This window comes from Rhopilema esculentum, chromosome 12 (assembly GCF_057945365.1).
Source record: "Rhopilema esculentum isolate cy_ngs chromosome 12, ASM5794536v1, whole genome shotgun sequence".
Classification (NCBI taxonomy): Eukaryota; Metazoa; Cnidaria; class Scyphozoa; order Rhizostomeae; family Rhizostomatidae; genus Rhopilema; species Rhopilema esculentum.
Genome location: NC_142826.1, coordinates 5,694,143 through 5,715,260, shown reverse-complemented (window position 1 = coordinate 5,715,260; position 21,118 = coordinate 5,694,143). Strand labels below are relative to the sequence as shown.

The following is a 21,118-nucleotide window of genomic DNA, read 5'->3' as shown; positions in this document are numbered from 1 at the left end:
GTCGAGCAGCCAGATTTATTCTAAACGAATTTTATTACATTGCTTTTGTTTAAATCTGTTACGTGGCCGTGAATAATATACCCTGGTCTTCGAGAAGGGTTTTTCTCTTCCCTAACTCTAGGACGTGGTTAAAAGTTACTTGTGTCACCCTTCAAAAAAATGATATTTTATTAATGATATAACCGCATTATATCTTGGGTTAACCAGTCATTAGCGGAGTGTTTCAAACGAACAGGCAAGGAGACACCAACTGCTTTCTGAACTTGCTCAAAAAGCTTTGTTAAACTACATTGCGGTGGTGCAATTTAGTGTTTTCTTTTTAAATCAAGGAAAGTTCGATGGAATATATCGAACTGGTATAAAGTCAGTTCCTTTTTCAGGGTAGCTCTAAATGTTTCAGTTTCTGTTGCCCTATGCGTTATACATCTAGCCAAGCATAATAGCTGAAATAACAAACCCATTGGGCCCTGATCGAATCATCAATTTATGGTTTCCCGGTACCACATCTGTTGCGACATATTTCAAGACCGTTCCTTCCAAGAATTTCTTGGCAGCGTCAATCTTCTGAATTGGTGAGTTATCAAATTTTACTTCCGCTTGACGGTCATCTGTGAATGACATAATCGCGAGTTTCTTGTATGGCACTGTGCTGCCACCTGGATGTGGTGGAACAGTTATTTCATATGTAATATACTGGTCGGATTTTTTCGTATCCATTCCAATTATCTTGTCTGACCGGACTTTGAATTCACGTAGAACTGTGTAATGGAAATCTCCATTGGTTTCCTCTTTCACCGACAACGTGTTGTTTGGGATTTTATTATCGACTAGCATGTACGTGTAGCACAAAGGCTTCCACGTGAATGTCTGCTGGTAGATTGGTTTTGGCACATAGACTGTTTCCGGAATTTTGAGTTTGCGTGCGGCGTCGCCGATTTCCAAAAACCTTTGCTTGACAAGGCTTTTCAGGAACTCTGTTCGGATGTAATCGATCACGACATAGGCCATTTGAGCATGTGCCTCTATGCTTGGATGGAACTGGTCCTCAGAAAACAGCTCATCTCGTGTAAACAGTGGCTCATTGCGCTGCATCAGTGAACAGACCATATCCCTCCAGCTAAGTGACGTAATTTTGTAATGCTTTGCAATGTCACTCTCACCTTCATCCTCGAAATTTCGGCAGTGTGTAGCAAGATCTTTGTCCCATGAGAAGAGTGCGAAAAAGTTCAGGAAAATCAGTGCTGGTTTTGCTTTGTAACTAAGCACATCCTGAGTGAACTGCTCCAGCGATTGTTGCCTTGGTTTCAGGGTCTCGTCGTACCTGTGCATGTCGTTTGCGCTCAACTCCCACAATACAATGTTGGTCATTCGGTCATCAGGTAAATGCGTGCGCAGGCAATACGAATAATAGTCAGTGGCTATTCCTCCAATTGAAACATCCCGTATTATCATCGAAGAACCAGTGACAGGTCGAATTATTTTGTTCCACCAATCAGCTATTGCATAGAAATAGGTTTTCAAAGCGTAATCCACGCCTTTCTCGCTAAATGGGCCTCCTTTCGAAATCGAGCCTCCTACAATAACTAATCCGACGTCTTTGCCTCTTAAAGCCCTGTCAAGTGATCTCCGTAGATTTAGTCCCGAAAGAGAACCAAGGTTTGCGTACGTACTGTGAATTTTGTCATTGTCAAGTCCTAGAGATGCTGCATTCGAATACTGTTCTTTGAACGACCAAACCTCTGTGATATCCTTCTCTAGATTCTCGATTAACGTTTCGACCGGCTCACTTTCTGCTAAAACCGTATCCGGTTCTGGTGGCTCGTAATCAATAGGTCCGGATGGCATCTCGTGTTTGGCTTGGGGGTCAATGTAAGAGTTGGCCATTGGTGTTGCATCTTGGGTGCCAGCGTTGTAATTGTTGATCGGGCTTTGTGCAGGAGCCCCGTATTCAGCGGTTGCAGGCTGCTGGTTATTACTGCCTGTCATTCCAGCTTGAGCCCAGTCATTACTAAATGCCTGTTGTTGAGTTTGTTGCTGCTGCTGCTGCTGTTGTTGTTGGTTGTTATTGTTTTGGTTATTGTTGTTCGACTGCTGCCCTGCTCCAGAGCTCTGAAGCTTCGTGTAGACCTCTCCAATTTTCTTGTTCAAGTTTTTCAAGAGCTCCTTAAACTTCTCAGCCTGGTGACCCGTTGGTAAATTGGCTGGCAGCAGAACGTGGGGTTTAGTCGGCGATGCATGGTGAGTGTTGATTGCCCCGGTTGCATTCTCCGAAGTCGAGCTATTTGAGTTCGTTGTTACTGCCAGTCTCTCTGCCTCGGCCTGTTGCTCTTTTAATGCTTTGAGCGCCTCCCTAGCGGCCTTAAATCTGCTCATTGTAGTTATGTGACCGCGACTTGATCCAGGTACTGTTGGTTTAAACTCTTTTATAAAATCCAATGAGTTCTTTAGTTCTTTCCCTTTCATTTGTTTTTCTCCTTTCTTTGTCTTCTTCTTTTTACTTTTTTTCTTTTTAGCCGACTTCAACTTTTGTTGAATCATTTTCCCGAGTTTCTGCAATCCGGATGGCAAATCACCTTGAGAACCTAATTTTCCCGACTTTATCAAATTCTTGAGTTCCTGCTTCAAAAGCCCCCTTATATTATCCAGCTGCTTGTCTTTTCCCTTCTTTTTGTTCTTTGTTCTATGCATTTCTTCTTTAAGCAAACTCTGAATTTTTACCAAAGGATCGTGGCTATCCTTGCCAGCCTTTTTAATTGCTTCAGTCATTTTTTTCTTGACTTCCTTTTCATCGTTCGAATCCTTTTCCTTTTTTTGTGTTTTCTCCTTTTCCTCTTTTTGTGTTTTCTCCTTTTTTGAATCATCTTTGGTTTCTGTTCCATTCTTTATTCCATTTGTCAGTTTTAACTCGATATCTTTGATGAATTTTAAATCCTTTTTCAATGTGTTTTTTGCATTCTTGAGTTCCTCCGACCCTACCAACTTCTTCTTGTACTGCTCTTGCAGTTTGTTTATCTTCCCGACCTCTGTAATTATCTGACTTTTAAATTTTTCAAGTTCGTTTACATCAACATCTTTCCCATCAATTGATTCGTGCAAATCAACTTTTTTTTCTTCTTCCGGCACAAAAGATTGAATTTTCGTCTCGTGCATGTTCTCCTCTGTTTTTGACGTATTTACCGCTTCGTCTTTGCTCTTCTGCACTGGCAACTCTGATGATGTTTCGTGGTCAACTTGAGGCTTTGCTGTCGACTTCTCATCTTTGGCGTTGGTCGTCAAATGTTCTTTCACCAGACTAACGATCTCGCTTTGATTTTTCTTTTTCTCGCTTTCATTTTTACTTTGCATTTTCTCTGTTTTCAGTGCTCCCTTCTCGGCCGTTTTACTTGGTTTGTTGCTGTTGCCTGAGTGCAAAAATGGGTTAGCTAATTTGGATATCAGATCTTTTTCTTCTTCACTCCATGATTTAAAAGTTTTCTCGTTGTCCTCGCCCGATCCTTCATCGTTTTCAAGCACCTTTAGATATGGGTTTGACAGCTTCGCAATCATTTCTTTTTCCCACTCTTTAAATCTCTGACGCACCGATTTTAGTGACCCATACTTTTTCTTTTCAAAGTTCCCAGATCCTTCGGCTTCCTCGGCAATCGTTTTGCTTTCAACTGGTTTCGTTTTCGTCTTTTCGCCTTCTTTAGATGTTTGTTTTCTCTTATCAACTGTCTTCTCGCCGGGTGGTGCAACTACCTCTGGTTTCACCGGTGTGATGTAATTACGTTTTGTTGTTGGTTTTGCTTCAACCTGCTCCTCGTCAGCTAGGCCCTGCTTTACATTTTTATGTGTCGTCTTTTTCTTTGATGTGTGCTGTTCAATGGCTTCTACTGGATTTTGCTTCGGTTTCTCGTTCTTCTTCTTTATGTCATCAATGACAATAGGCTCTGAAGATTGAATTCTTGCTCTATGCTCTTTTAATAATTTGATTTCTGCATCATGTACTTTGACAAAATGAACTTTTTCTCCACTTCCTTCAGTTGCCTTCAATGGTCTAGCAAAATCTGTACCCTCCTTCTGTAAGCTCCCAAACTTTTCGACTTTCTCCACTGGCTCATCTTTTAGATTTTTAGCACTGCCAAATTTTTCTGCTTTCTTCATGTCAGTGTGAGAAGTACTGTCTTCTGTAACCTTGGTTGCTTGCAGAGGTCTGTTCGAGGTCTCAACCACTTGGTTCGTTACCTGTATAGGGTTGTCTTTTGGCTTTGAGTATTTTGGCACAGCTGTTGACTTTTCATCTTTGCCACTATTTTGTTGGAATGTTTCCGTTTCTGAATTGGCGGGCTTTTTACGCTTATGTTTCCTCACTTTTCTTTGCTTTTTTGGCAAATCGATTTTCGTGGCTTTACTCTCATCTTCCTGCTCTTCTGATGTTTCGTCCTCAATGGATCCATGCTCCTCTTCGTCTTCGTCTAACTTTTCCTTTTCTTGCCCTTTGGGTTTCGTTTCCTCCTCGTGCTTCTCGGTAACAGTTTGCATAGACCCAGGGAGGTAGATCTGTGCATTGCGTTGCTTGCTCGGCACAGTCACCAACTTAGCAGGCTTAACTTTGACGTGTTTCTTTTTCTTTTTCTTCAGATCCTTCGCTCCTTCTTCCTGTATTCGTTGTTCCAAGAAATTGTATTCCTTTTCACCAGAAGAATCCTCTTCGTCGTCTTCTTCCGGTTTCGATGTTGCTACTGGTGTTTTGTAACTTTTTTCAGTTGGCCCTTCCGTTATTGTTCTTGATGATGTCGTTACTGCTGCTGTTGTGCCTGCTGTTAATGCTTGTGCTGTTGATGCATATGCTGTTGATGCATGTGGAGTTGACGCTTTTGTTGTTGATGCCTTTGCTGTGGTTGTTGCTATATAATTGTTTGTATATTGATATGGATTAGGATTCTGATATCCATAATACGCATTATTTTGTTGACTAGAGCTTCCAGTTTGGGATGATCTAGCTGTCCACGCAGTTTGTGGGGATGCAGGTGCGCTATACTGATAGGTCGGTTGTGCGTAACTGTAAGCAGTCTGATTGGTATTGTTTTCTACTGCTGTTGCTGACGATGAATTGGTCAGTTGTTCAGTTGAGCCTTCATCATCGTCTTCATCAGCCTCGTCGTCATCGTCGCCATCGTCGTCATCATAATAATCATCTTTCTCTTTCGATGTCTCATTTTCTTTATTAAGAATTCGCACAGTGTTCCTCGATTTTTGTTTCAATCGTTTTTTGCCTGCACGAGAGACTTTTGACCTCAATGACCGTTCATTTATATTAACGTTGACAAGGACACTTATCTTTCCTTTTCTTTTGGTTGCCTTTATTTCCCCGCTGCTTTGGTCCTGACTTTCCTCTTCTTCATCCTTGTCTACTTCTTCTTTTGTGTCTTCCAGTTGTTCGTCGTCTTCAACATTTTTGCTTTTGATTTTCTTTTCCTTCAGTGGATCATTTATGCCCGTTTCATATGCACCAGCTGTCTTCTGCACTGGAACTTCGTTATCATTCGCATGGCTTTCTTTGATTTGATCAACGTCGTCCTTTCCTTCTCCTTTTGTCGACTCTTCATGTTTCTTTTCTTCTTTCAATTCTTCCTTGTTCTCTCTTAGGCTTTCTCCGCTTCCACTGCCTGCATTCTTATGCTCTTTACGTAATTTCCAGTCGTACAATAATTTAATCAAACCTGCTGAAATTGCCTCCTTTTCCTTTTCACTTATTTTTTTGTGCCTCCTTGTTGTCTTTGGCTCATTTTCTTTGGCTATGGTTGAAAACTTCTTCCCCGTCTCTTCCACTAAATTTTCTGGCTTCAACCCTAAGTAAGAGCCATTTTCGTCAACATTTTCCGCTCCATACTCATTATCAACATTTTCAATTACAGGGTTTATGCTAGGCCCCTTTATCGAGTCTCTTTTCTCGTCGTTTCCTTCTTCTGGAACCAAACTGAATTTTTCGATGTCATATTGCGGATAAATATAAGATCTTTTCACGTTATAATATCGCGGTGAGAAATAAACTGGTCGAAATGCCTCAATTTTCTCATCTATATCGTCCGTGACAGGTTGTATATCTGCTGAATAACAATTTGAAACAATGACTGCTACCCAGACCAATAATTTGAGCTTTAAAGCCATCTTTTTCGCCTTTCATTTAACTATGAATAGAATAAGAGAGAAGCACTTATACTTCAGTTCATGTCAGATTTTTTTAAGCAGGTTCACATTTAATTGTTTTACTTGCTGCAACAAATTAAAGTCGGGGTTTTCTAGTCAAAAACACAATAATATCCCAAAATCATTCATAAAATTAGCGCAAAAATTGTTTTTTGAGTATAGCCATTTTTAATTTTCAGTTAATTTCCTAACTCGTGAATAAAATACCAACAAAATGAAGGGCAAAAAGCTCCCACAGAAATCATGCCCTAGACATGGAAAATCAGTCATGAGGCTACGCTCCCACATCATCGAGAGCGAGTTGGGCCGTTGGTGCATCGGCGCAAATCGCTAAACCTACCACTAATCTAAACAGGAAGCGGTTACTTAGGGATTTTCCATAATAACCCCCAAATTTAATTGATAAAGGGGAGGGAATGGACAAGAAAAGTCTCTTTTCCCCACTAACAGCCGATGCACAAGTCCTACCTAAAAGCATCCAAGTGAATGCCAAAAACATAAAAGAATGCCTAAAGGTACGAGAAGTTTTGTTGAAGTCATCAAGAGAAAACAAAGAAAGGGAGGGATGGCTGGGAAAATAAACAGCAAACTCTATTCGTCGCCTTTCACCAAGCAAAGTGAAACCAACACTATGCCAAAAAACCTTTAATAAATACTCCAAGAATAACCTAGGGAATGAAACCCGCCATGAGCCATAAATCTTGCCCTAGCATTACTAAACAAATCCTCCGAAGGCCAAGACTACTTCGCAATACCAATAAAAGAGCAACGCAAATGCAAGAGAACCATTAGAAGGCGTGGCACATGAGACCAAAAATATGAATAACAGTCAATAATCAACTCAAGAGTAACATCCAATGCAAAAGCCCCTCGTGAAAGAACAGTTTATTGTAAACTGTTAAATGGCATTACCAAACACTGCAGGGACGCCGGAGAGGGGGGGCAGGGGGGAGCAAGCGCCCCTCCTGCCTTTTAGTTGGGGGAGCAGGGGGGGGGCAAGAGTGCCCTTTATAGAAGAACTTTTGACTTTTTTACCAATGCTTGACCCGGCTCTAAAGGCCTTTTTGAAGCCTGTCAACATTAATTTTTGATTTTGCATGTTTAGTTCAAATCACGAAAACAAACTGCAATGCCCTGAAGTACACAAGATGATTAAATTTTACAAAACAGTGCCACTTAGTTCATCTACCTGTGAGCGCAGTTTCAGTGCCATGCGCAGACTCAAGACGCGATTAAAGGCCAAAGCAAGAGCAAACTATTTGAATGACATTATGTTTGCACATATACAAAAAACAGATTTTGACAAATTGGACATTAATTTGGTAGCAAAGAAGTTTGAACAGAGAAACTACCAGAGGAAGGACTATTTTGGCAAATGAACCCCGCTATAGACTTTGTAGATTTGTTTTTTCTGTTCAGTTGAAGGTAAAATTATCTGGGATTTACAAAATGATAAAATTAAATTAAGTGATTTAAATTAAAAATTGTTTGGTAGAATACCATTACTTTGTCTGGCGCCAACAATATTATTCTTATATTATTTTAACGTATCATTGAAGTTTGTACTACGCCCATAAAGTTGTTGTTGTTCATGATGATGATGATGATGAAAAAATGCCCCCTTGCAACACACAGCCCCCCTTGGCTTTTATTCCTTCCGCCGTGCCTGAAACACTGTATGTTTATTTAAGCTATAAACTGTTTCCAAGTATCACGATCGTAGCAAACGAATACTAAAGTCAAAACAGGCAGCATCATGCAAACAGCTCGTCGCAGAAAAATGGTTTACCACGATTACAGCTGTCTGGCACAAAAAATGTTACTGGAAAACTAAGATATGGTTGAATCCTGCTTTTACAAACCCCGCTCATTACGAACATCTTAATATTATGAAATTAAATCTGATTCCTTGAAATATCACTGTTTAAAAAACCTTTGATTTGACGAACTCGCGCTGTTACGTACTTTGTTTCCTGGTCCTACAGAATTTGTCACGGCGAGTTTTTTATTTTTGTTCTAACACATCCAGCTGCTAATGGGGACACAAGTTAATTACAGTTGAAATTTTCTGATGGCTCAACTGACATTATAACGAAATAATTATTTCTCTGTTGGTTCAATTATTGTATAATCTTGCTTTAGGTTGGGAAAAATACTTGCTTCTGCGATTGCTACGAAATGTATAGATTGGCATGTAATTGCAGTACCACGCAGAACTTGCAATATTGTAAAAGTAGCTACTCTTTATCCATGACATCCTTTTCCATAATTTCAACGACAAAATACTAAGAGGTATTTGCGAAATCCAAACAAATTTTCCAATGTAATTTGCAGTCGAACAAAGACCGAATCCGAGTTGTACGTACCTGTGAACATATGAGAAGTGATTTCCCAGCTAGTGAATAGAAGACAGCGCATATTCATGAATACATTTCGTTTAATGTAAACCTCGCTCAAAATAAAACAGCAATTCTTTTCAAAGTTAAAATGTAGCAAAAACTACCCACTACGATTTTGAATTAGGCAAATGCAGTATGTTGATTGTTACTTGGCCTTGAAAACACGTTATGTTTGTTTATGAGCATGTCCTTCCCAGAACCATTATTGATAACTGGTATTCGATTCAAAGTTCTTCATGCTTCCTGACTATTCAAATGCTGGCCTAATCAACAGGTTTTTACAACTATCAGCTTCATGCATGTCTCTTATCTTTAGATATGACTATAAGAATCTCCATGTCATATTGACAAATGCCGGGTAATGCAGGTAGAGAATTAAGTTTTCTGGATAAAATCCTGGTTGCTTTCTACCCACCAAAAACTCAATTATTTTGGTTTTTGTAACTAAGATCATTACTTCCTTGTTTACGATCACGTACAATAGTGTGCATAAAGTGTTAATGTCAAAGATATGTAGAACTCTTCTGCAAATCAATGTGAATTGCACATATGCTAGGATGTTGAGGATGTTTGATTCAAATATGTAGCCCTTTGAAACTGTAAGGGCCAAACAAACCAAACTGTACCTTTCTCTTGCTATAGGAAACCTACGACCAGAAGCGAGTTGAGAAAAATTAAGGAATTTCAATTCTGTTTTACAGACCCCCTCTATTTTATTTCCAGATCGGTGATAGACTTCTGTTACAGACTTCAGGCCAAGTATTCTCCGGTAGTGTGCCTGGTTTCACCGATAACCCAGGTCGGATGAACCTCTGTATACAATCGAATTACACTATCAGAAATTCTGACTCCACTATGCTATTCCATTTGAGTGTTGAACAATTATATATAGAACTATGTATTATTGTTTTCGTTATAGAAAACTCTCTTATAAAAGCATTTGTCACTACCTTGTATATAAGCTCTTTTGGTAGGAGAAGATTCGCTTGCAGATTCGTCCTTAAACGGATTAAATTATTACTTTTTCAATCATTATATCCGGAATGAGTTTGAGTTTGACGGGAAGGACCTCAGTGGTACTTCACCTCGACGTCAAAGATAAATTAGGATCTTTTGCTCGTCAACTTCTCCTTCCAAAATCTGTGTTTACAGCTAGAATAAATGAAAACGGTAAGACTGAATTGGGCTAAGAATCTGCAGTTGCCATCAATAACAGTTCCACCCTTTTTTGCTACAACCTCAATGCAGAAATAATTCCACAAAATACACAATTTCATCACAAATTCATCTTATTTTCAGAGCATTATTTTAGCAATACAGTAACAAACATTATTTTTGCCATTATTATGTTCCCGTTGAAAGCTCCTCAACCTTTTGCGCGCACTGTGTGACGTCATTCTCGTCTTCTTGTTTACTAGCCTCTTCTTGATCTTCGCTGTTCTCTTCTTCATCATCCTCTTCACTCTCGTCGCTGTCTTCGCTTTCTTCCTCAGATTCGCTGCCATCGTCATCATAGTCATCATCATCATTATAACTGCTTCCCTGACCATAACTGTAGGAAGCGTAATTCCCAAAAGACGAACTGTAGTCGCCGTCATAATCATCATCGTCAACAAAGTTTCTTTGTCGCCCAAAATCAACATGCCTTGCTGTGAAAGGAATGAAAACATTTGTCCTTTACAATTTTTCAACAGAGGAAAAGAGGTTTTGCAAAGTTGAAAATACAAATGAGTGCAACCCCGATATCCATTATTACAGGGAGGGTATTTTATCCCCTTGGCAAAAACGTTCTTACTTGGGAGGACGGGGGTAGTGGTCATTGGTATCAAATGATAAAAGCACATGGAACGATAAACGAAACTTTGACATTTCTAGCATTACCTCAGAAACAACAGATCATTAAGAGATATTGGATACTATGGCCGCCAATCAACAACGCCCGCTCGACCAACGGCAGTATCAAAATTGAAGTTTTTCGTGGATCTTTTAAAGAAATAATACTCTTGTTCTCTCAAAAGATATCGAACCAAATAAACACGTTAGCCTGTCCGTGATTTTCAAATATAAAGCACGAATCTCCCTTTGAGGGGTTGAACTATTCCCTAAAGTTATTCCCTAGGTGGTAAGAGACAATGTATCTCTCGAAGCATAAAGGGTTCAACTATAAAAATAGGACGCATCGTTGAAAATGCCATGTCAGTCGACACGTGGCTGGAGAATAAAGCTTCGTCAAAGGGTAAGTTTGAAATTAATTTGCGCAAAGCTAGCACTGATTTTTTTACAAACATATCAATTTGTTGCAGGAACTTCTGGTTCAATAGTGGAATCAGTTGTAAGCGAGCAACTATCGTTTTACTTTGCAATGTATACGCTTGCTAGGTAGGGGATACTTGGAAAGAACCACCTGCACGTGGCTAATCTTAGCAAAAGAACTAACTCTAAAGAGTTATGGACAAGTGTTTCGATCGCGTCAACTTAAATATCCTCGTTGTTCATTTCTCGGTTTATGTACATATTGTAATTTTCCTGTGCTTTAAATTAACATCATAGCACGTTTTAAGAATTTATGACTCCTTCAATTTAAAGCATCCCATTTGTAGCAATTACATTAAATGCTTCAATAAAAAATAGAAGCCAATTTTTTCAGGGTAACACATTAAAACAAACAGCCTCATGTCTATAAAAATGACACTCTCAAGCTTGATGCTGTGCATACTTTTATCCGGGATCTAAATTTTTGTCCTTTGTAGACTGCCACATTGTAGACAAATTTATGCCTTGAAGTAAATCTTATGGCAAAGGCTTTGTACCAGTTGTATCTTGTATTGTGTCCTGGGGGGTTACTCCCATTATGGCCTAAAAGGGGGGTCCAGTCAAGGTCAAAGAGGGCCAAAGCTAAAATGTTAAAAAGTTTCCTTCAAACAGTAGTCTTTTTTGACAAGAACCCTCAAATGGTAGCAAAAGGTCGGAAATTATGTCCTTGGTAGCATCCATTTCTTTCCCACTGACTGTTGTTGATTTGGAAAAGATGAAATCTTGCTCATTATCTATAACAAATCGCAACTAAACTAAAATGTTGTGTTATTATCGAAACTGGGCAATTTGGTAGCCAGTTGATAAGACCCTCAAATCGACTGGGCCCCCTGTCAGGCCTTTACGGGAGTACACCCTGGGTATTTTATTCACACCAAGCCTGGCCTTTTGAGGAGAGCCATAGCTCTTGCTGCCCTCCAGGCCACCCTCGAATGCTTGAGGGGAGCTGCTGATTGCTGTCCTAAACAGTTAAAAAAAGCAAACTGCCCTTTTAAAAAACAACTTTCCCTTCTACGAAGCATTTGAAAAGCACACCTGGTAATTACCAGAACAGTTGTTTACTTCCCCACTGCTAAAAGTCTTATGGACAAGCCTGATTCACACCAGCATTTATCACACAAGAATATTTACTGGGTAAAAAAATAAGCACTTACTTGACATGCTAAGATCCTTTGTTTCAAGTGTTGGATGACTGCACTTTGGGCATGGAAACGCTTGCCCTCTTATATATTTGATTCCTTTGCGTCGAACATGTGTATCACAATAACAAGCCTAAACGCAGAAATAAACACCAACCTCAATGACAAAGCATGGGAATATATAGGCAAAAACATCATAACATACAATTTAAGCTTGACTTTAAACAGCAAAATGGTTTGAACAACTTCTTTACTGATACAAAAACTGTTTAATGCTCTTATATCTACTTCTATGTGATCTATGCTTGCAAATGATGTCAACAATCTAAACAATAAACTTATATAATAAATCAATAAAACTACATTGATATATTACAGAAATAATCTAGATAGCTTATGACTTTTTTGAGCACCAAAGACATTTTGACTTTAGCCTTGCATTTGACAGCTATACATTTCAAAGGAAATAAAATGAATTTACTTCTGTTAAACTCACCTTACAACGCAAGCATGAATATTGGCCTAATTTATTACAAGATGCACCTAAAAGGAAAACAACAGTAACTTAGCAGAATTTTTTCTGACGGAAACATTTAATGCTTCAATAAAATTCCACTTACCATGATGTATTTGGTCAACAAATGCATTCCTGGAATAGATGTTTGCTCAAATCGATCACTAATAGAAGCTGAATGACTCTACGGAATACCCTGAAAAGCACCAATTACAAAGACTTCTGAGCAAAAAAAGGAACTGAAAATTAGCAAAAGAAACTAATTTGTACTCACATTTATAATTTTCAGATTCTAAAATTTGGCAACTTGCTTGATGCTCAAACTGGTCATCTTCACAAAGGCAGTTTTGGCAAAAAGAGCATTTGAAAACACGTCCACCTGATAAAGTAAAATAATGTCTTAACAACCTTATACTTACAATAAATAAATAAAGTTTTTGGAATTTTCCATAGTATTACATAAGAAGAATAACAAATTTTTGTATCCAGCTTTTCCTGGAACTTTGAGAAGCCAAAAATTTATAATCTTATAACTTCATACATGATTAATCAATGAACCACATCTACTGGAATAGCTTCAGAATCCAACCCTTTTCAGTTAATGAACATAGAAAATGATCATTTAATATAGAAGTTTAGCCAGACACTAATGTCTAACTTTATCATTTACCATGATCCCAAACTCCTCTTTTGCACTCAAAGCATTCTCCATCTTTAAGTGGACAGACACAAGCATGAGTGGTCAAACATTTCTTGCCATGACAAACCCAGGCTTCACAGAAATCACAAATGGCACCCTATAAGAATGAACAATTTCATATTCACAAAGTAATACAGCATTATGCAGATCTGTATTATTTGTATGGCTTTAGAACTTGTACATGAAAAACCTTTATGTAAATATCTTCTTAGTCATAATCAAGGAACGATTTCCAAAAATCAATTTCTTTTTGAATAACGTAGTCTGAAAAATTGCTTTATCAAACATGATTCAGGGCCTGTACAACCGTTTCTTAACTAGTGAACAGAAATGGAGAGAAAATCCCATCATACCCCATCTAGCCCCTACAGTGGCAACATTTTTTCTTATTGGTATTGATTCAATGTGTTTACTTTTATCTATAAGATTATATATGAAGATTTGGGCTAATTTAAGGCATGGTCCCCTGAAATCCCTTTGGTAGGGCCCCATGACTGAGATGATTCGCAAACATCATATTTTAAAACTGAATGTACACATAGAAAAATGTTTAAAACTTTAAAATTTCTTTTAACTGCTCACCACCATACCAAGACCTGTTGGATAATTCCCAGGATGTTTTACAACACAATCACCAGATTTCATCATGCATTTTGTTTTTCCTAAAAAGACAGTCAACCAATGTACACACCAAACTTAAAAAAGGCAAAAGAGTCCAAAATCACATCCCATCAGAAATACATAGAAATCAGAGATGGTAACATGCATATCAATTGTCTTAATATATTGGCAATAAATTTGCTAGCTATAGCAGTCACATATCATTGGTTTAATAAAACAATTCCTTTTTTCAAATTTATCAAATTTTAAGGCTTTTGTGAACTTTTAAATATCTGCTCTAAATGAATTATATATAGTCTATTATTATCAAATGATTCAGTTTCAAAAAAGTAAACCTACCACAGGCTCCACATTGAGTAATCTTCTGGACACTATTGCAGAAATAGCAAAATGCTCTGGTCTTTTGTGACCTACAATGTTACATTAAATTCAATGTGAGGCAAAAGAATTTGTATCTCATAGTTTTTGAGTGTCTATTAAAGCCTAACCTGAATTTGAAACAAGTCTCAGCACTACAAAAATGATTCACATGTAGGGGTGTAGAGGTAGGGATTAGAGCCCCCTGAAAATGCCAAAAGTAGCCTTTTCTTTTGTTTGCTAAGTGCTTTATGAGAAGCTTTTTGGAAGGGCCTTTTTGTGGTCACAAAAACTATATTTAAATACACAGTGAATAACTAATGTTGATGTGCCAATGTATCCAAGCCATGATGTGTCAGGACTGCAGTTCTGTAGCAAAGGACTATACAACTGGACTATCTCTGGAGGCTTGCCAGTAAAAGACACAAAATAGAAATATGTAACCAGGTCACAGAAAAAAATAAAGGCTCTGTCTCACACCAATCCATAAGCCTGGAGGAAAATCTATCCAGTGTAACAGACAGTGATTTCACCTTTGTGTGGATGACTTTTTGTTACAATTAGCTTATGATTTTTTTCAACACAAACATATGGTTCCATAAAAAACAGAATCAGGTTCTTTAAAGAAATAAACAATTTTAAGTGGTAGTTTAAGTCATATGACAATATGTAGAAGCCTTCATGTCTATTGAGTAGTGGTGTATGCTGATCGATCTTCTACTGTGACAGCAACTGCTTTACTAGGTCTTTGAATATCACAGACATAATTATTTATTCATATTTACTTTGAATTTTGTTTTCGTCTACTGGAAATTTTACCTAGACTTAATGAGGTATTGAAGCAGTCCTTTCTGAATTGAAATTTTCGTCCTAATTTTGCCTCATGTAAAATATACCAAATAAATACGAGTGATTGTGTGCTTTGATTTTATTTAAATGATGAAACTGAAAGGAATTTGATAAATCTAAGTTACTACTTACTATACAAAATGCTCAATAAGTCAATAATAAAAATAGATACAAACCTGCAGCACTTGTCACATTCCTACGAAAAAAATATTTCTATAAGAAATGGAAGCTTCAATAAAAAGTATAGGATTTGTTCCCCTGAAAATTCTATCCCAAATCATCGCGCATGTCATGCTGGCGTGCGGACGTGATTTTAACAGCTCTTCGCCAGAATGTAATTCAGTCAGTTTGAGAGATATTTTAATTTTTCTGTCTTTTAATAATAATTATGATTTAGGTAGGCTAATTATAAGTTTGGTTTTAATAATTATCAAGAATGGCTTCTAAGGAGAACGACGATCGCTTGGACGAAATAATCAAATTAATCAAAGGAGTCTCCGCGCAACACAATGCTGATTTTCAGAAATTGGACAACCGTCTGTCAAACTTTGAGAAATCGATGGATTTCATTAACAGTCAATTTGAGAACTTCAAACACACAACAGAAAACCTTCTGAAAGCTAATACGGAATTAGAGAAGAGAAACGAGGAGTTATCAAAAGATCTGAAACAAGTAAAGAAAGAGTTGGAAACATCAATAAAACAACTCAACGATCTGGAGCAATATGGGAGACGTGACTGTATTGAAATTAGTGGGATTCCGCAAGAGAAAAACGAAAATGCTGAGGCCCTAATAATCAAGACTGGCGCAATACTCGACATTCCTGTAGAATCAAAAGACATCCAGGCCTGCCACAGATTAGGGAAACGACACGACGCACCCATCATCTGCAAATTCCTAAACAGGAAAACGGCAACCGCGTTTCTCGCAGCAAAAAAACACACAAAAAAGCCTTTCAGGGGAGAAAAACTTGGCTTCAAAGATCACCCGGAATGTAAGATTTACATAAATGAAAGCCTCACGAAAAGGAATAAGGATCTGATGTACAAGGTCAGAATGAAGAAACAAGAAAATAACTGGAAATTTATATGGTCTAGAAACGGAACAATTTATGCTCGAAAAGATGAAAATTCCGAATTCCTCAGAATCAACGACGAAAAAGACATTGGGAAAATGGTTTAGCGGTATTTCATCCTCAATCTGTTTTCAAATTATTACGTATCTTTCTGTCTTTACATATATATATTTTTCTGCTAAATAAGCCCCTCCCTCATGACGGATAGTTTCCCCTGCCCAAAATGTGATTTAATTGTCTCGGAAGACCAAAACTCGATATTTTGCGATGTATGCAAAAATTGGTTTCATTTGAGATGCAGTGGCCTGACACGTCAGAGATTCGAACACCTAGCCTCCGATTTGTCATCACAATGGTTTTGTAAAGAATGCCTCGTTAGCGCCTTGCCCTTTCAAAAAATCAACAATTCTCAATTTGTTAACTTAATTTCCTCTACACGGCGACAGGAAACGCCGTATATTGAATTCAACAAGCATTGTTCTGTTTGCACTCGTCGTGTTAACAACACTGAAAAAGCGATACCTTGCTATATTTGCAAACACTACATTCATCGGAAATGTTCTAACCTCTCAGAACCTGACATTCAGTTGACTTTGAATTCAAAGCACTGGCACTGCATGCACTGTCAAAATAGCACATTCCCTTTTCATACAGTGAGCAATAACGAACTTCTGTCCGAAAACTTCAACTCCAATAATTCTTGCCCTTGTAATGATTCTATAAAAGATCTCACTGATTTTGACTGTGTAAATGTCATTTCAGAACTAAATTTAAATAAACTCGACCTTAACCATTCTCACCCTAATTCTGATAACGACATTGATCATAATTTGAATCTCAACTGTAACTTTGATTACTATACTACTCATGAATTTCATAAACTTCTTTCTAAACTTCACACAAAAACTAATGCGTCATTTAGCTTATTGCATACTAACATTTGCTCAGTTAACAAAAACATCCAAAATCTTGAACTACTAGCTACTTCCTTAGGTCATAATTTTGACATAATTGCGGTTTCGGAAGCATGGATTACAAAAGACACAGATACCCAACACCTTGCCCTGCCTGGCTATCAAAATTACTATGGAACCCCTGGACTAAGTCGAAAGGGTGGGTGTGGTTTTTTTGTAGGCGATAATATATGTTTTACTCCAAGACCAGACCTGGATATCTCATTTTCTGATAACTCAAGTGAATTTGAAGCGAGTTGGATTGAAATCACAAATCAAGGCAATAAAAATTTCTTAATTGCTGTTATATACCGTCATCCCAGAATGAAAAATGATAATGACTTTTTGAATTACATATCAAATACTATTTCAAACAAAGTCAGGAACGAAAAGAAAACAGTATTCATTACTGGAGATTTCAACATAAACCTGTTAAACATTGATTCTGATGACTATACAAGTGAATTCCTAAATCTACTCCTTTCTAATTTCTATCAACCTCACATACTTCAACCAACAAGAATCACCAATATCAATAAACCAACTTTAATTGACAATATATTCCTAAATTCAATCGAATATGATACAATTAGTGGCAATTTAAAGACTCCAATCTCAGATCATCTGCCTAACTTTATTTTTTGTCATAACTTGCACGCAATCGTTAAGAAACCTTTTAGAGGTTTTTACCGTGACTTCAAATCTTTCAACCCTGATAGATATGTGTTTGACCTACGTAATGCAGCTTTAGAAGACAACTTACTATCAACTCAAGGGGCCAACGAACAATACAATACACTTCATGAAACATTAATCAACAATATTCAAAAGCATGCCCCATTGAAACCAATTTCGAGAAAAGCGTATAAACAACGTCAAAAGCCTTGGATTACTAAAGGAATTTTAAAATCAATATCAATCAAAAATAAATATTACAAAAAATTCATGACCACAAAAAAATCAGATTACTATAAGAAATATAAATACTACAGAGATCAAATTAATCATCTTATTAGAAAAAGTAAAAAAGACTATTACATTACCTATTTTGATAACTTTAAAGAAAACACCAAAAAACTATGGTCTGGGGTAAAAGAAATCATAAACAAGAAGTCAAACGATAAAAGTAATGTCCTATATTTACAGATAAATGGGAAACTTGTCTCGGACAATAAAACAATTGCAAACTCATTCAATAAGTACTTCACAACAATAGCTCAAAAACTACAAGAAAAAATGAAGTCATCATCAGTCCACTTTTCTAATTTTATGCACAATAACAATCCTGAGAGTATATTCCTAGACCCTGTGACTCCTGAAGAAGTAAATGACATCATTGCTAATCTAGATGAAAGTAAAGCAAATGACTCCTACGACATTCCCATTAAGTTAATTAAGCTGGTTCGTCATACTCTCTCAAAACCATTCTCGATTATTGCTAACTCATCATTCACTGAAGGAGTATTCCCTGACAAACTAAAATTTGCTAAGGTTACACCAATTTACAAAAGCAAATCAAAGCAAGAAGTTGGAAATTATCGTCCTATTTCAATTCTTCCTATATTTAGTAAAATACTTGAAAAATTAATGAACCATCGTTTGGTTCAGTTCTTAAATAAACACAATATCATCTTTGAACATCAATATGGGTTTCAAAAAAATAAATCAACTACACTAGCAATTCTGGAACTACAATCACAACTAATCTACAACATTGAAAATAATCTTACATCATGCTGCATATTTCTCGATTTGTCCAAAGCATTTGATACAGTCAACCATAGTATACTACTAAGTAAGTTAGAGCACTATGGAATTAGGGGAGTAGGTCACAGCTGGTTTAAATCGTACTTAGATAATAGAACTCAAATTGTTACTGTGAATGCTGAGAACTCTACAGAATTGAAAATTAATTGTGGTGTCCCTCAAGGAAGCATATTAGGCCCCCTCCTCTTCTTGCTTTACATTAATGATATTTACAACTCCTCCGAAGTCCTTGATTTTCGTCTCTTTGCTGATGACACGAGTATTTTATTTGCTGATAAAAGCCTAGATACAATTGAACAAACAGTCAATTATGAGATGAAAAATGTTTCTGAATGGCTTCTAGCTAATAAGTTATCACTCAATGTAGCTAAATCAAATTTCCTCATAATAAGACCTCATAAAAATAATAGAATTGTAAATCTTAAAATAAATGACGAAAATCTAAAACAAGAAACCTCCTCAAAATACCTTGGTGTACTAATTGATGACAAACTTAACTGGAAACACCACATAAACCAATTAAATACCAAAGTATCTAAAAGTATTGGTATCCTATATAAATTAAGACATCTTATACCAAAAAGCACCCTTGTAACACTATACAACTCTTTTATTCAATCTCATGTTCTTTATGGACTTCTTAACTGGGGCTGTGCTAATAAGACTACTCTCGAACCATTGAAAATAACCCTACGTAAAGCTGTCAGAGTAATAGATTTTGCTTCTTACACAGCTCACACAGAGCCAATCTTTAAACGTTTCAAGTTATTAAACCTAGAAAATCTATACAAGCTCGAAACAGCGAAATTTATGTTTCAAATCAACCAAGAAAATCATAGTAACTTTCTTCAAAAGGAATTCATCAAAACTAGTAAATTACATTGCTATAATACGAGACAATCGTCCGATCTTGGTTTTTCTCTTCCCTCTATCTCTACAAACTTCAAAAAAAACTTTCTGACATTTGATGGGGTTAAGCATTGGAACTCCTTGCCAATTGAACTGAAGAATATCCGCAACAAAAATGCCTTCAAAAAGATGATGAAACTATACCTTTTACAGAACTCCTAAGCCATAAGAATTCGTTCTACTTTTTTAAACATATCCCTAACCAGTGAAATTTACCAGCCTACCGCCTGTATACATATATATATATTTTTTTCTATACTCTTATTCTAATTTTTCTTATTCTTATTATACTAATTTTTTACTCTTACTGTTATAGACTACTTCAAACTGAAATGGAAATTATAATCTTGAGTTTAAATACGTCACTGGGACATATGACTCGATAGCTCCTGGCGAGTTTTTCTCATGTGTCCTTCAGCATAACAAACTACTTTATCTGATGTAATAAATTAATTAAATTTTTGAAAATGCTAACTTTTGTATTCTAAATTTTAATTCTTGGTATATTGTAATTAACATTTGTTTTTGCTGATAAAGATTTTGAGTTTTGAGTTTTGAGTCAAAAGAAATAGGCCTAGAGTAGCAAAATTTGGACCGGCCGATTTGCATGAAAACGATAGGCATAAAAAGGAAAGATATACCATTAAGAAGTTGCATGGTTGTTTCGTGATATCTCTTTCAGCAGCTCTAATATTCTTTTGTCTTTCCTTCTGTCTTTCTGCCTTTTTACGAGCTCCAGTTTTCTTTTTTGGCATCTTTCCTCAACTTTTGAAAATGCTACCATGAAATGAAAACGAGGTTTTTTTAATGAGAGACAGCCTTTTGGTAAAAATAAAAAATCTCTATTGCTCATTTAATTTTTTGTTTGTCTTTTTAATATTCCTAGATTTGGAAGTGAAGCGACTCCTATAAGGGGTACTCGGACAACGTCTGAAACGATTATCCAATCTACCATAGAAGTAGGGGTTATAATAAAAATTATGGAGAGGATTATAATAAAAATGGCTATAGGCAAGGGTTTATTTTAAATCACAACATAGTTGATTTATGTCCGATTGCCCTAACTTTTTCAGTGAAACCGTCTGAAAATCAACAAAATTACCCTTGGAAATCTAGAGGCATCAGTTCTAGAAAAGTAGTTCCCAGGCTGGAAAACATGTATGATTTTGCGGACGCGTCAATGCGACCAACGGCACGTTATCAGCTGCGACCTGCGAGCGGAAGCATTTGAGCTGTGAGCAACGATGCCCACATATACATTGCTATAGTATGATATATGAATTTCTTGATATTTTGGGTCACTAGAGGTGCTAGGTGCGAGCACAAGAAATC

The 21,118-nt window shown here is 37.0% G+C and overlaps 1 protein-coding gene across 2 annotated transcripts; it reads right to left on the bottom strand.

Annotated features, from left to right (window-relative positions):
- Positions 1 to 9: 9 nt before the first annotated feature.
- Positions 10 to 20,588, bottom strand: LOC135681494 (uncharacterized). Of its 2 annotated transcripts, XM_089111755.1 has the most exons (11): positions 20,428 to 20,588; positions 15,258 to 15,277; positions 14,215 to 14,285; positions 13,837 to 13,916; positions 13,225 to 13,351; positions 12,829 to 12,933; positions 12,537 to 12,583; positions 12,056 to 12,173; positions 10,136 to 10,237; positions 9,981 to 10,045; positions 10 to 5,181 (listed from the first exon to the last, which is right to left on the bottom strand). In XM_089111755.1, the coding sequence occupies exons 1-11, from the start codon at positions 20,539 to 20,541 to the stop codon at positions 427 to 429; spliced, it is 5,604 nt and encodes a 1,867-aa protein (XP_088967881.1). In that variant the 5' UTR covers positions 20,542 to 20,588; the 3' UTR covers positions 10 to 426. The 2 variants fall into 2 exon arrangements, with proteins under 2 accessions (XP_088967881.1, XP_065052064.2); XM_065195992.2 differs by lacking the exons at positions 9,981 to 10,045; positions 10,136 to 10,237; positions 12,056 to 12,173; ... (5 more) ...; positions 15,258 to 15,277; positions 20,428 to 20,588 and adding an exon at positions 8,556 to 9,201 and having other exon boundaries at positions 10 to 6,170.
- Positions 20,589 to 21,118: the final 530 nt, after the last annotated feature.

Bases quoted from the DNA above. Each gene is read 5' to 3' on its own strand.
- LOC135681494 (XM_065195992.2), bottom strand. From the start codon at position 6,150: ATGGCTTTAAAGCTCAAATTATTGGTCTGGGTAGCAGTCATTGTTTCA.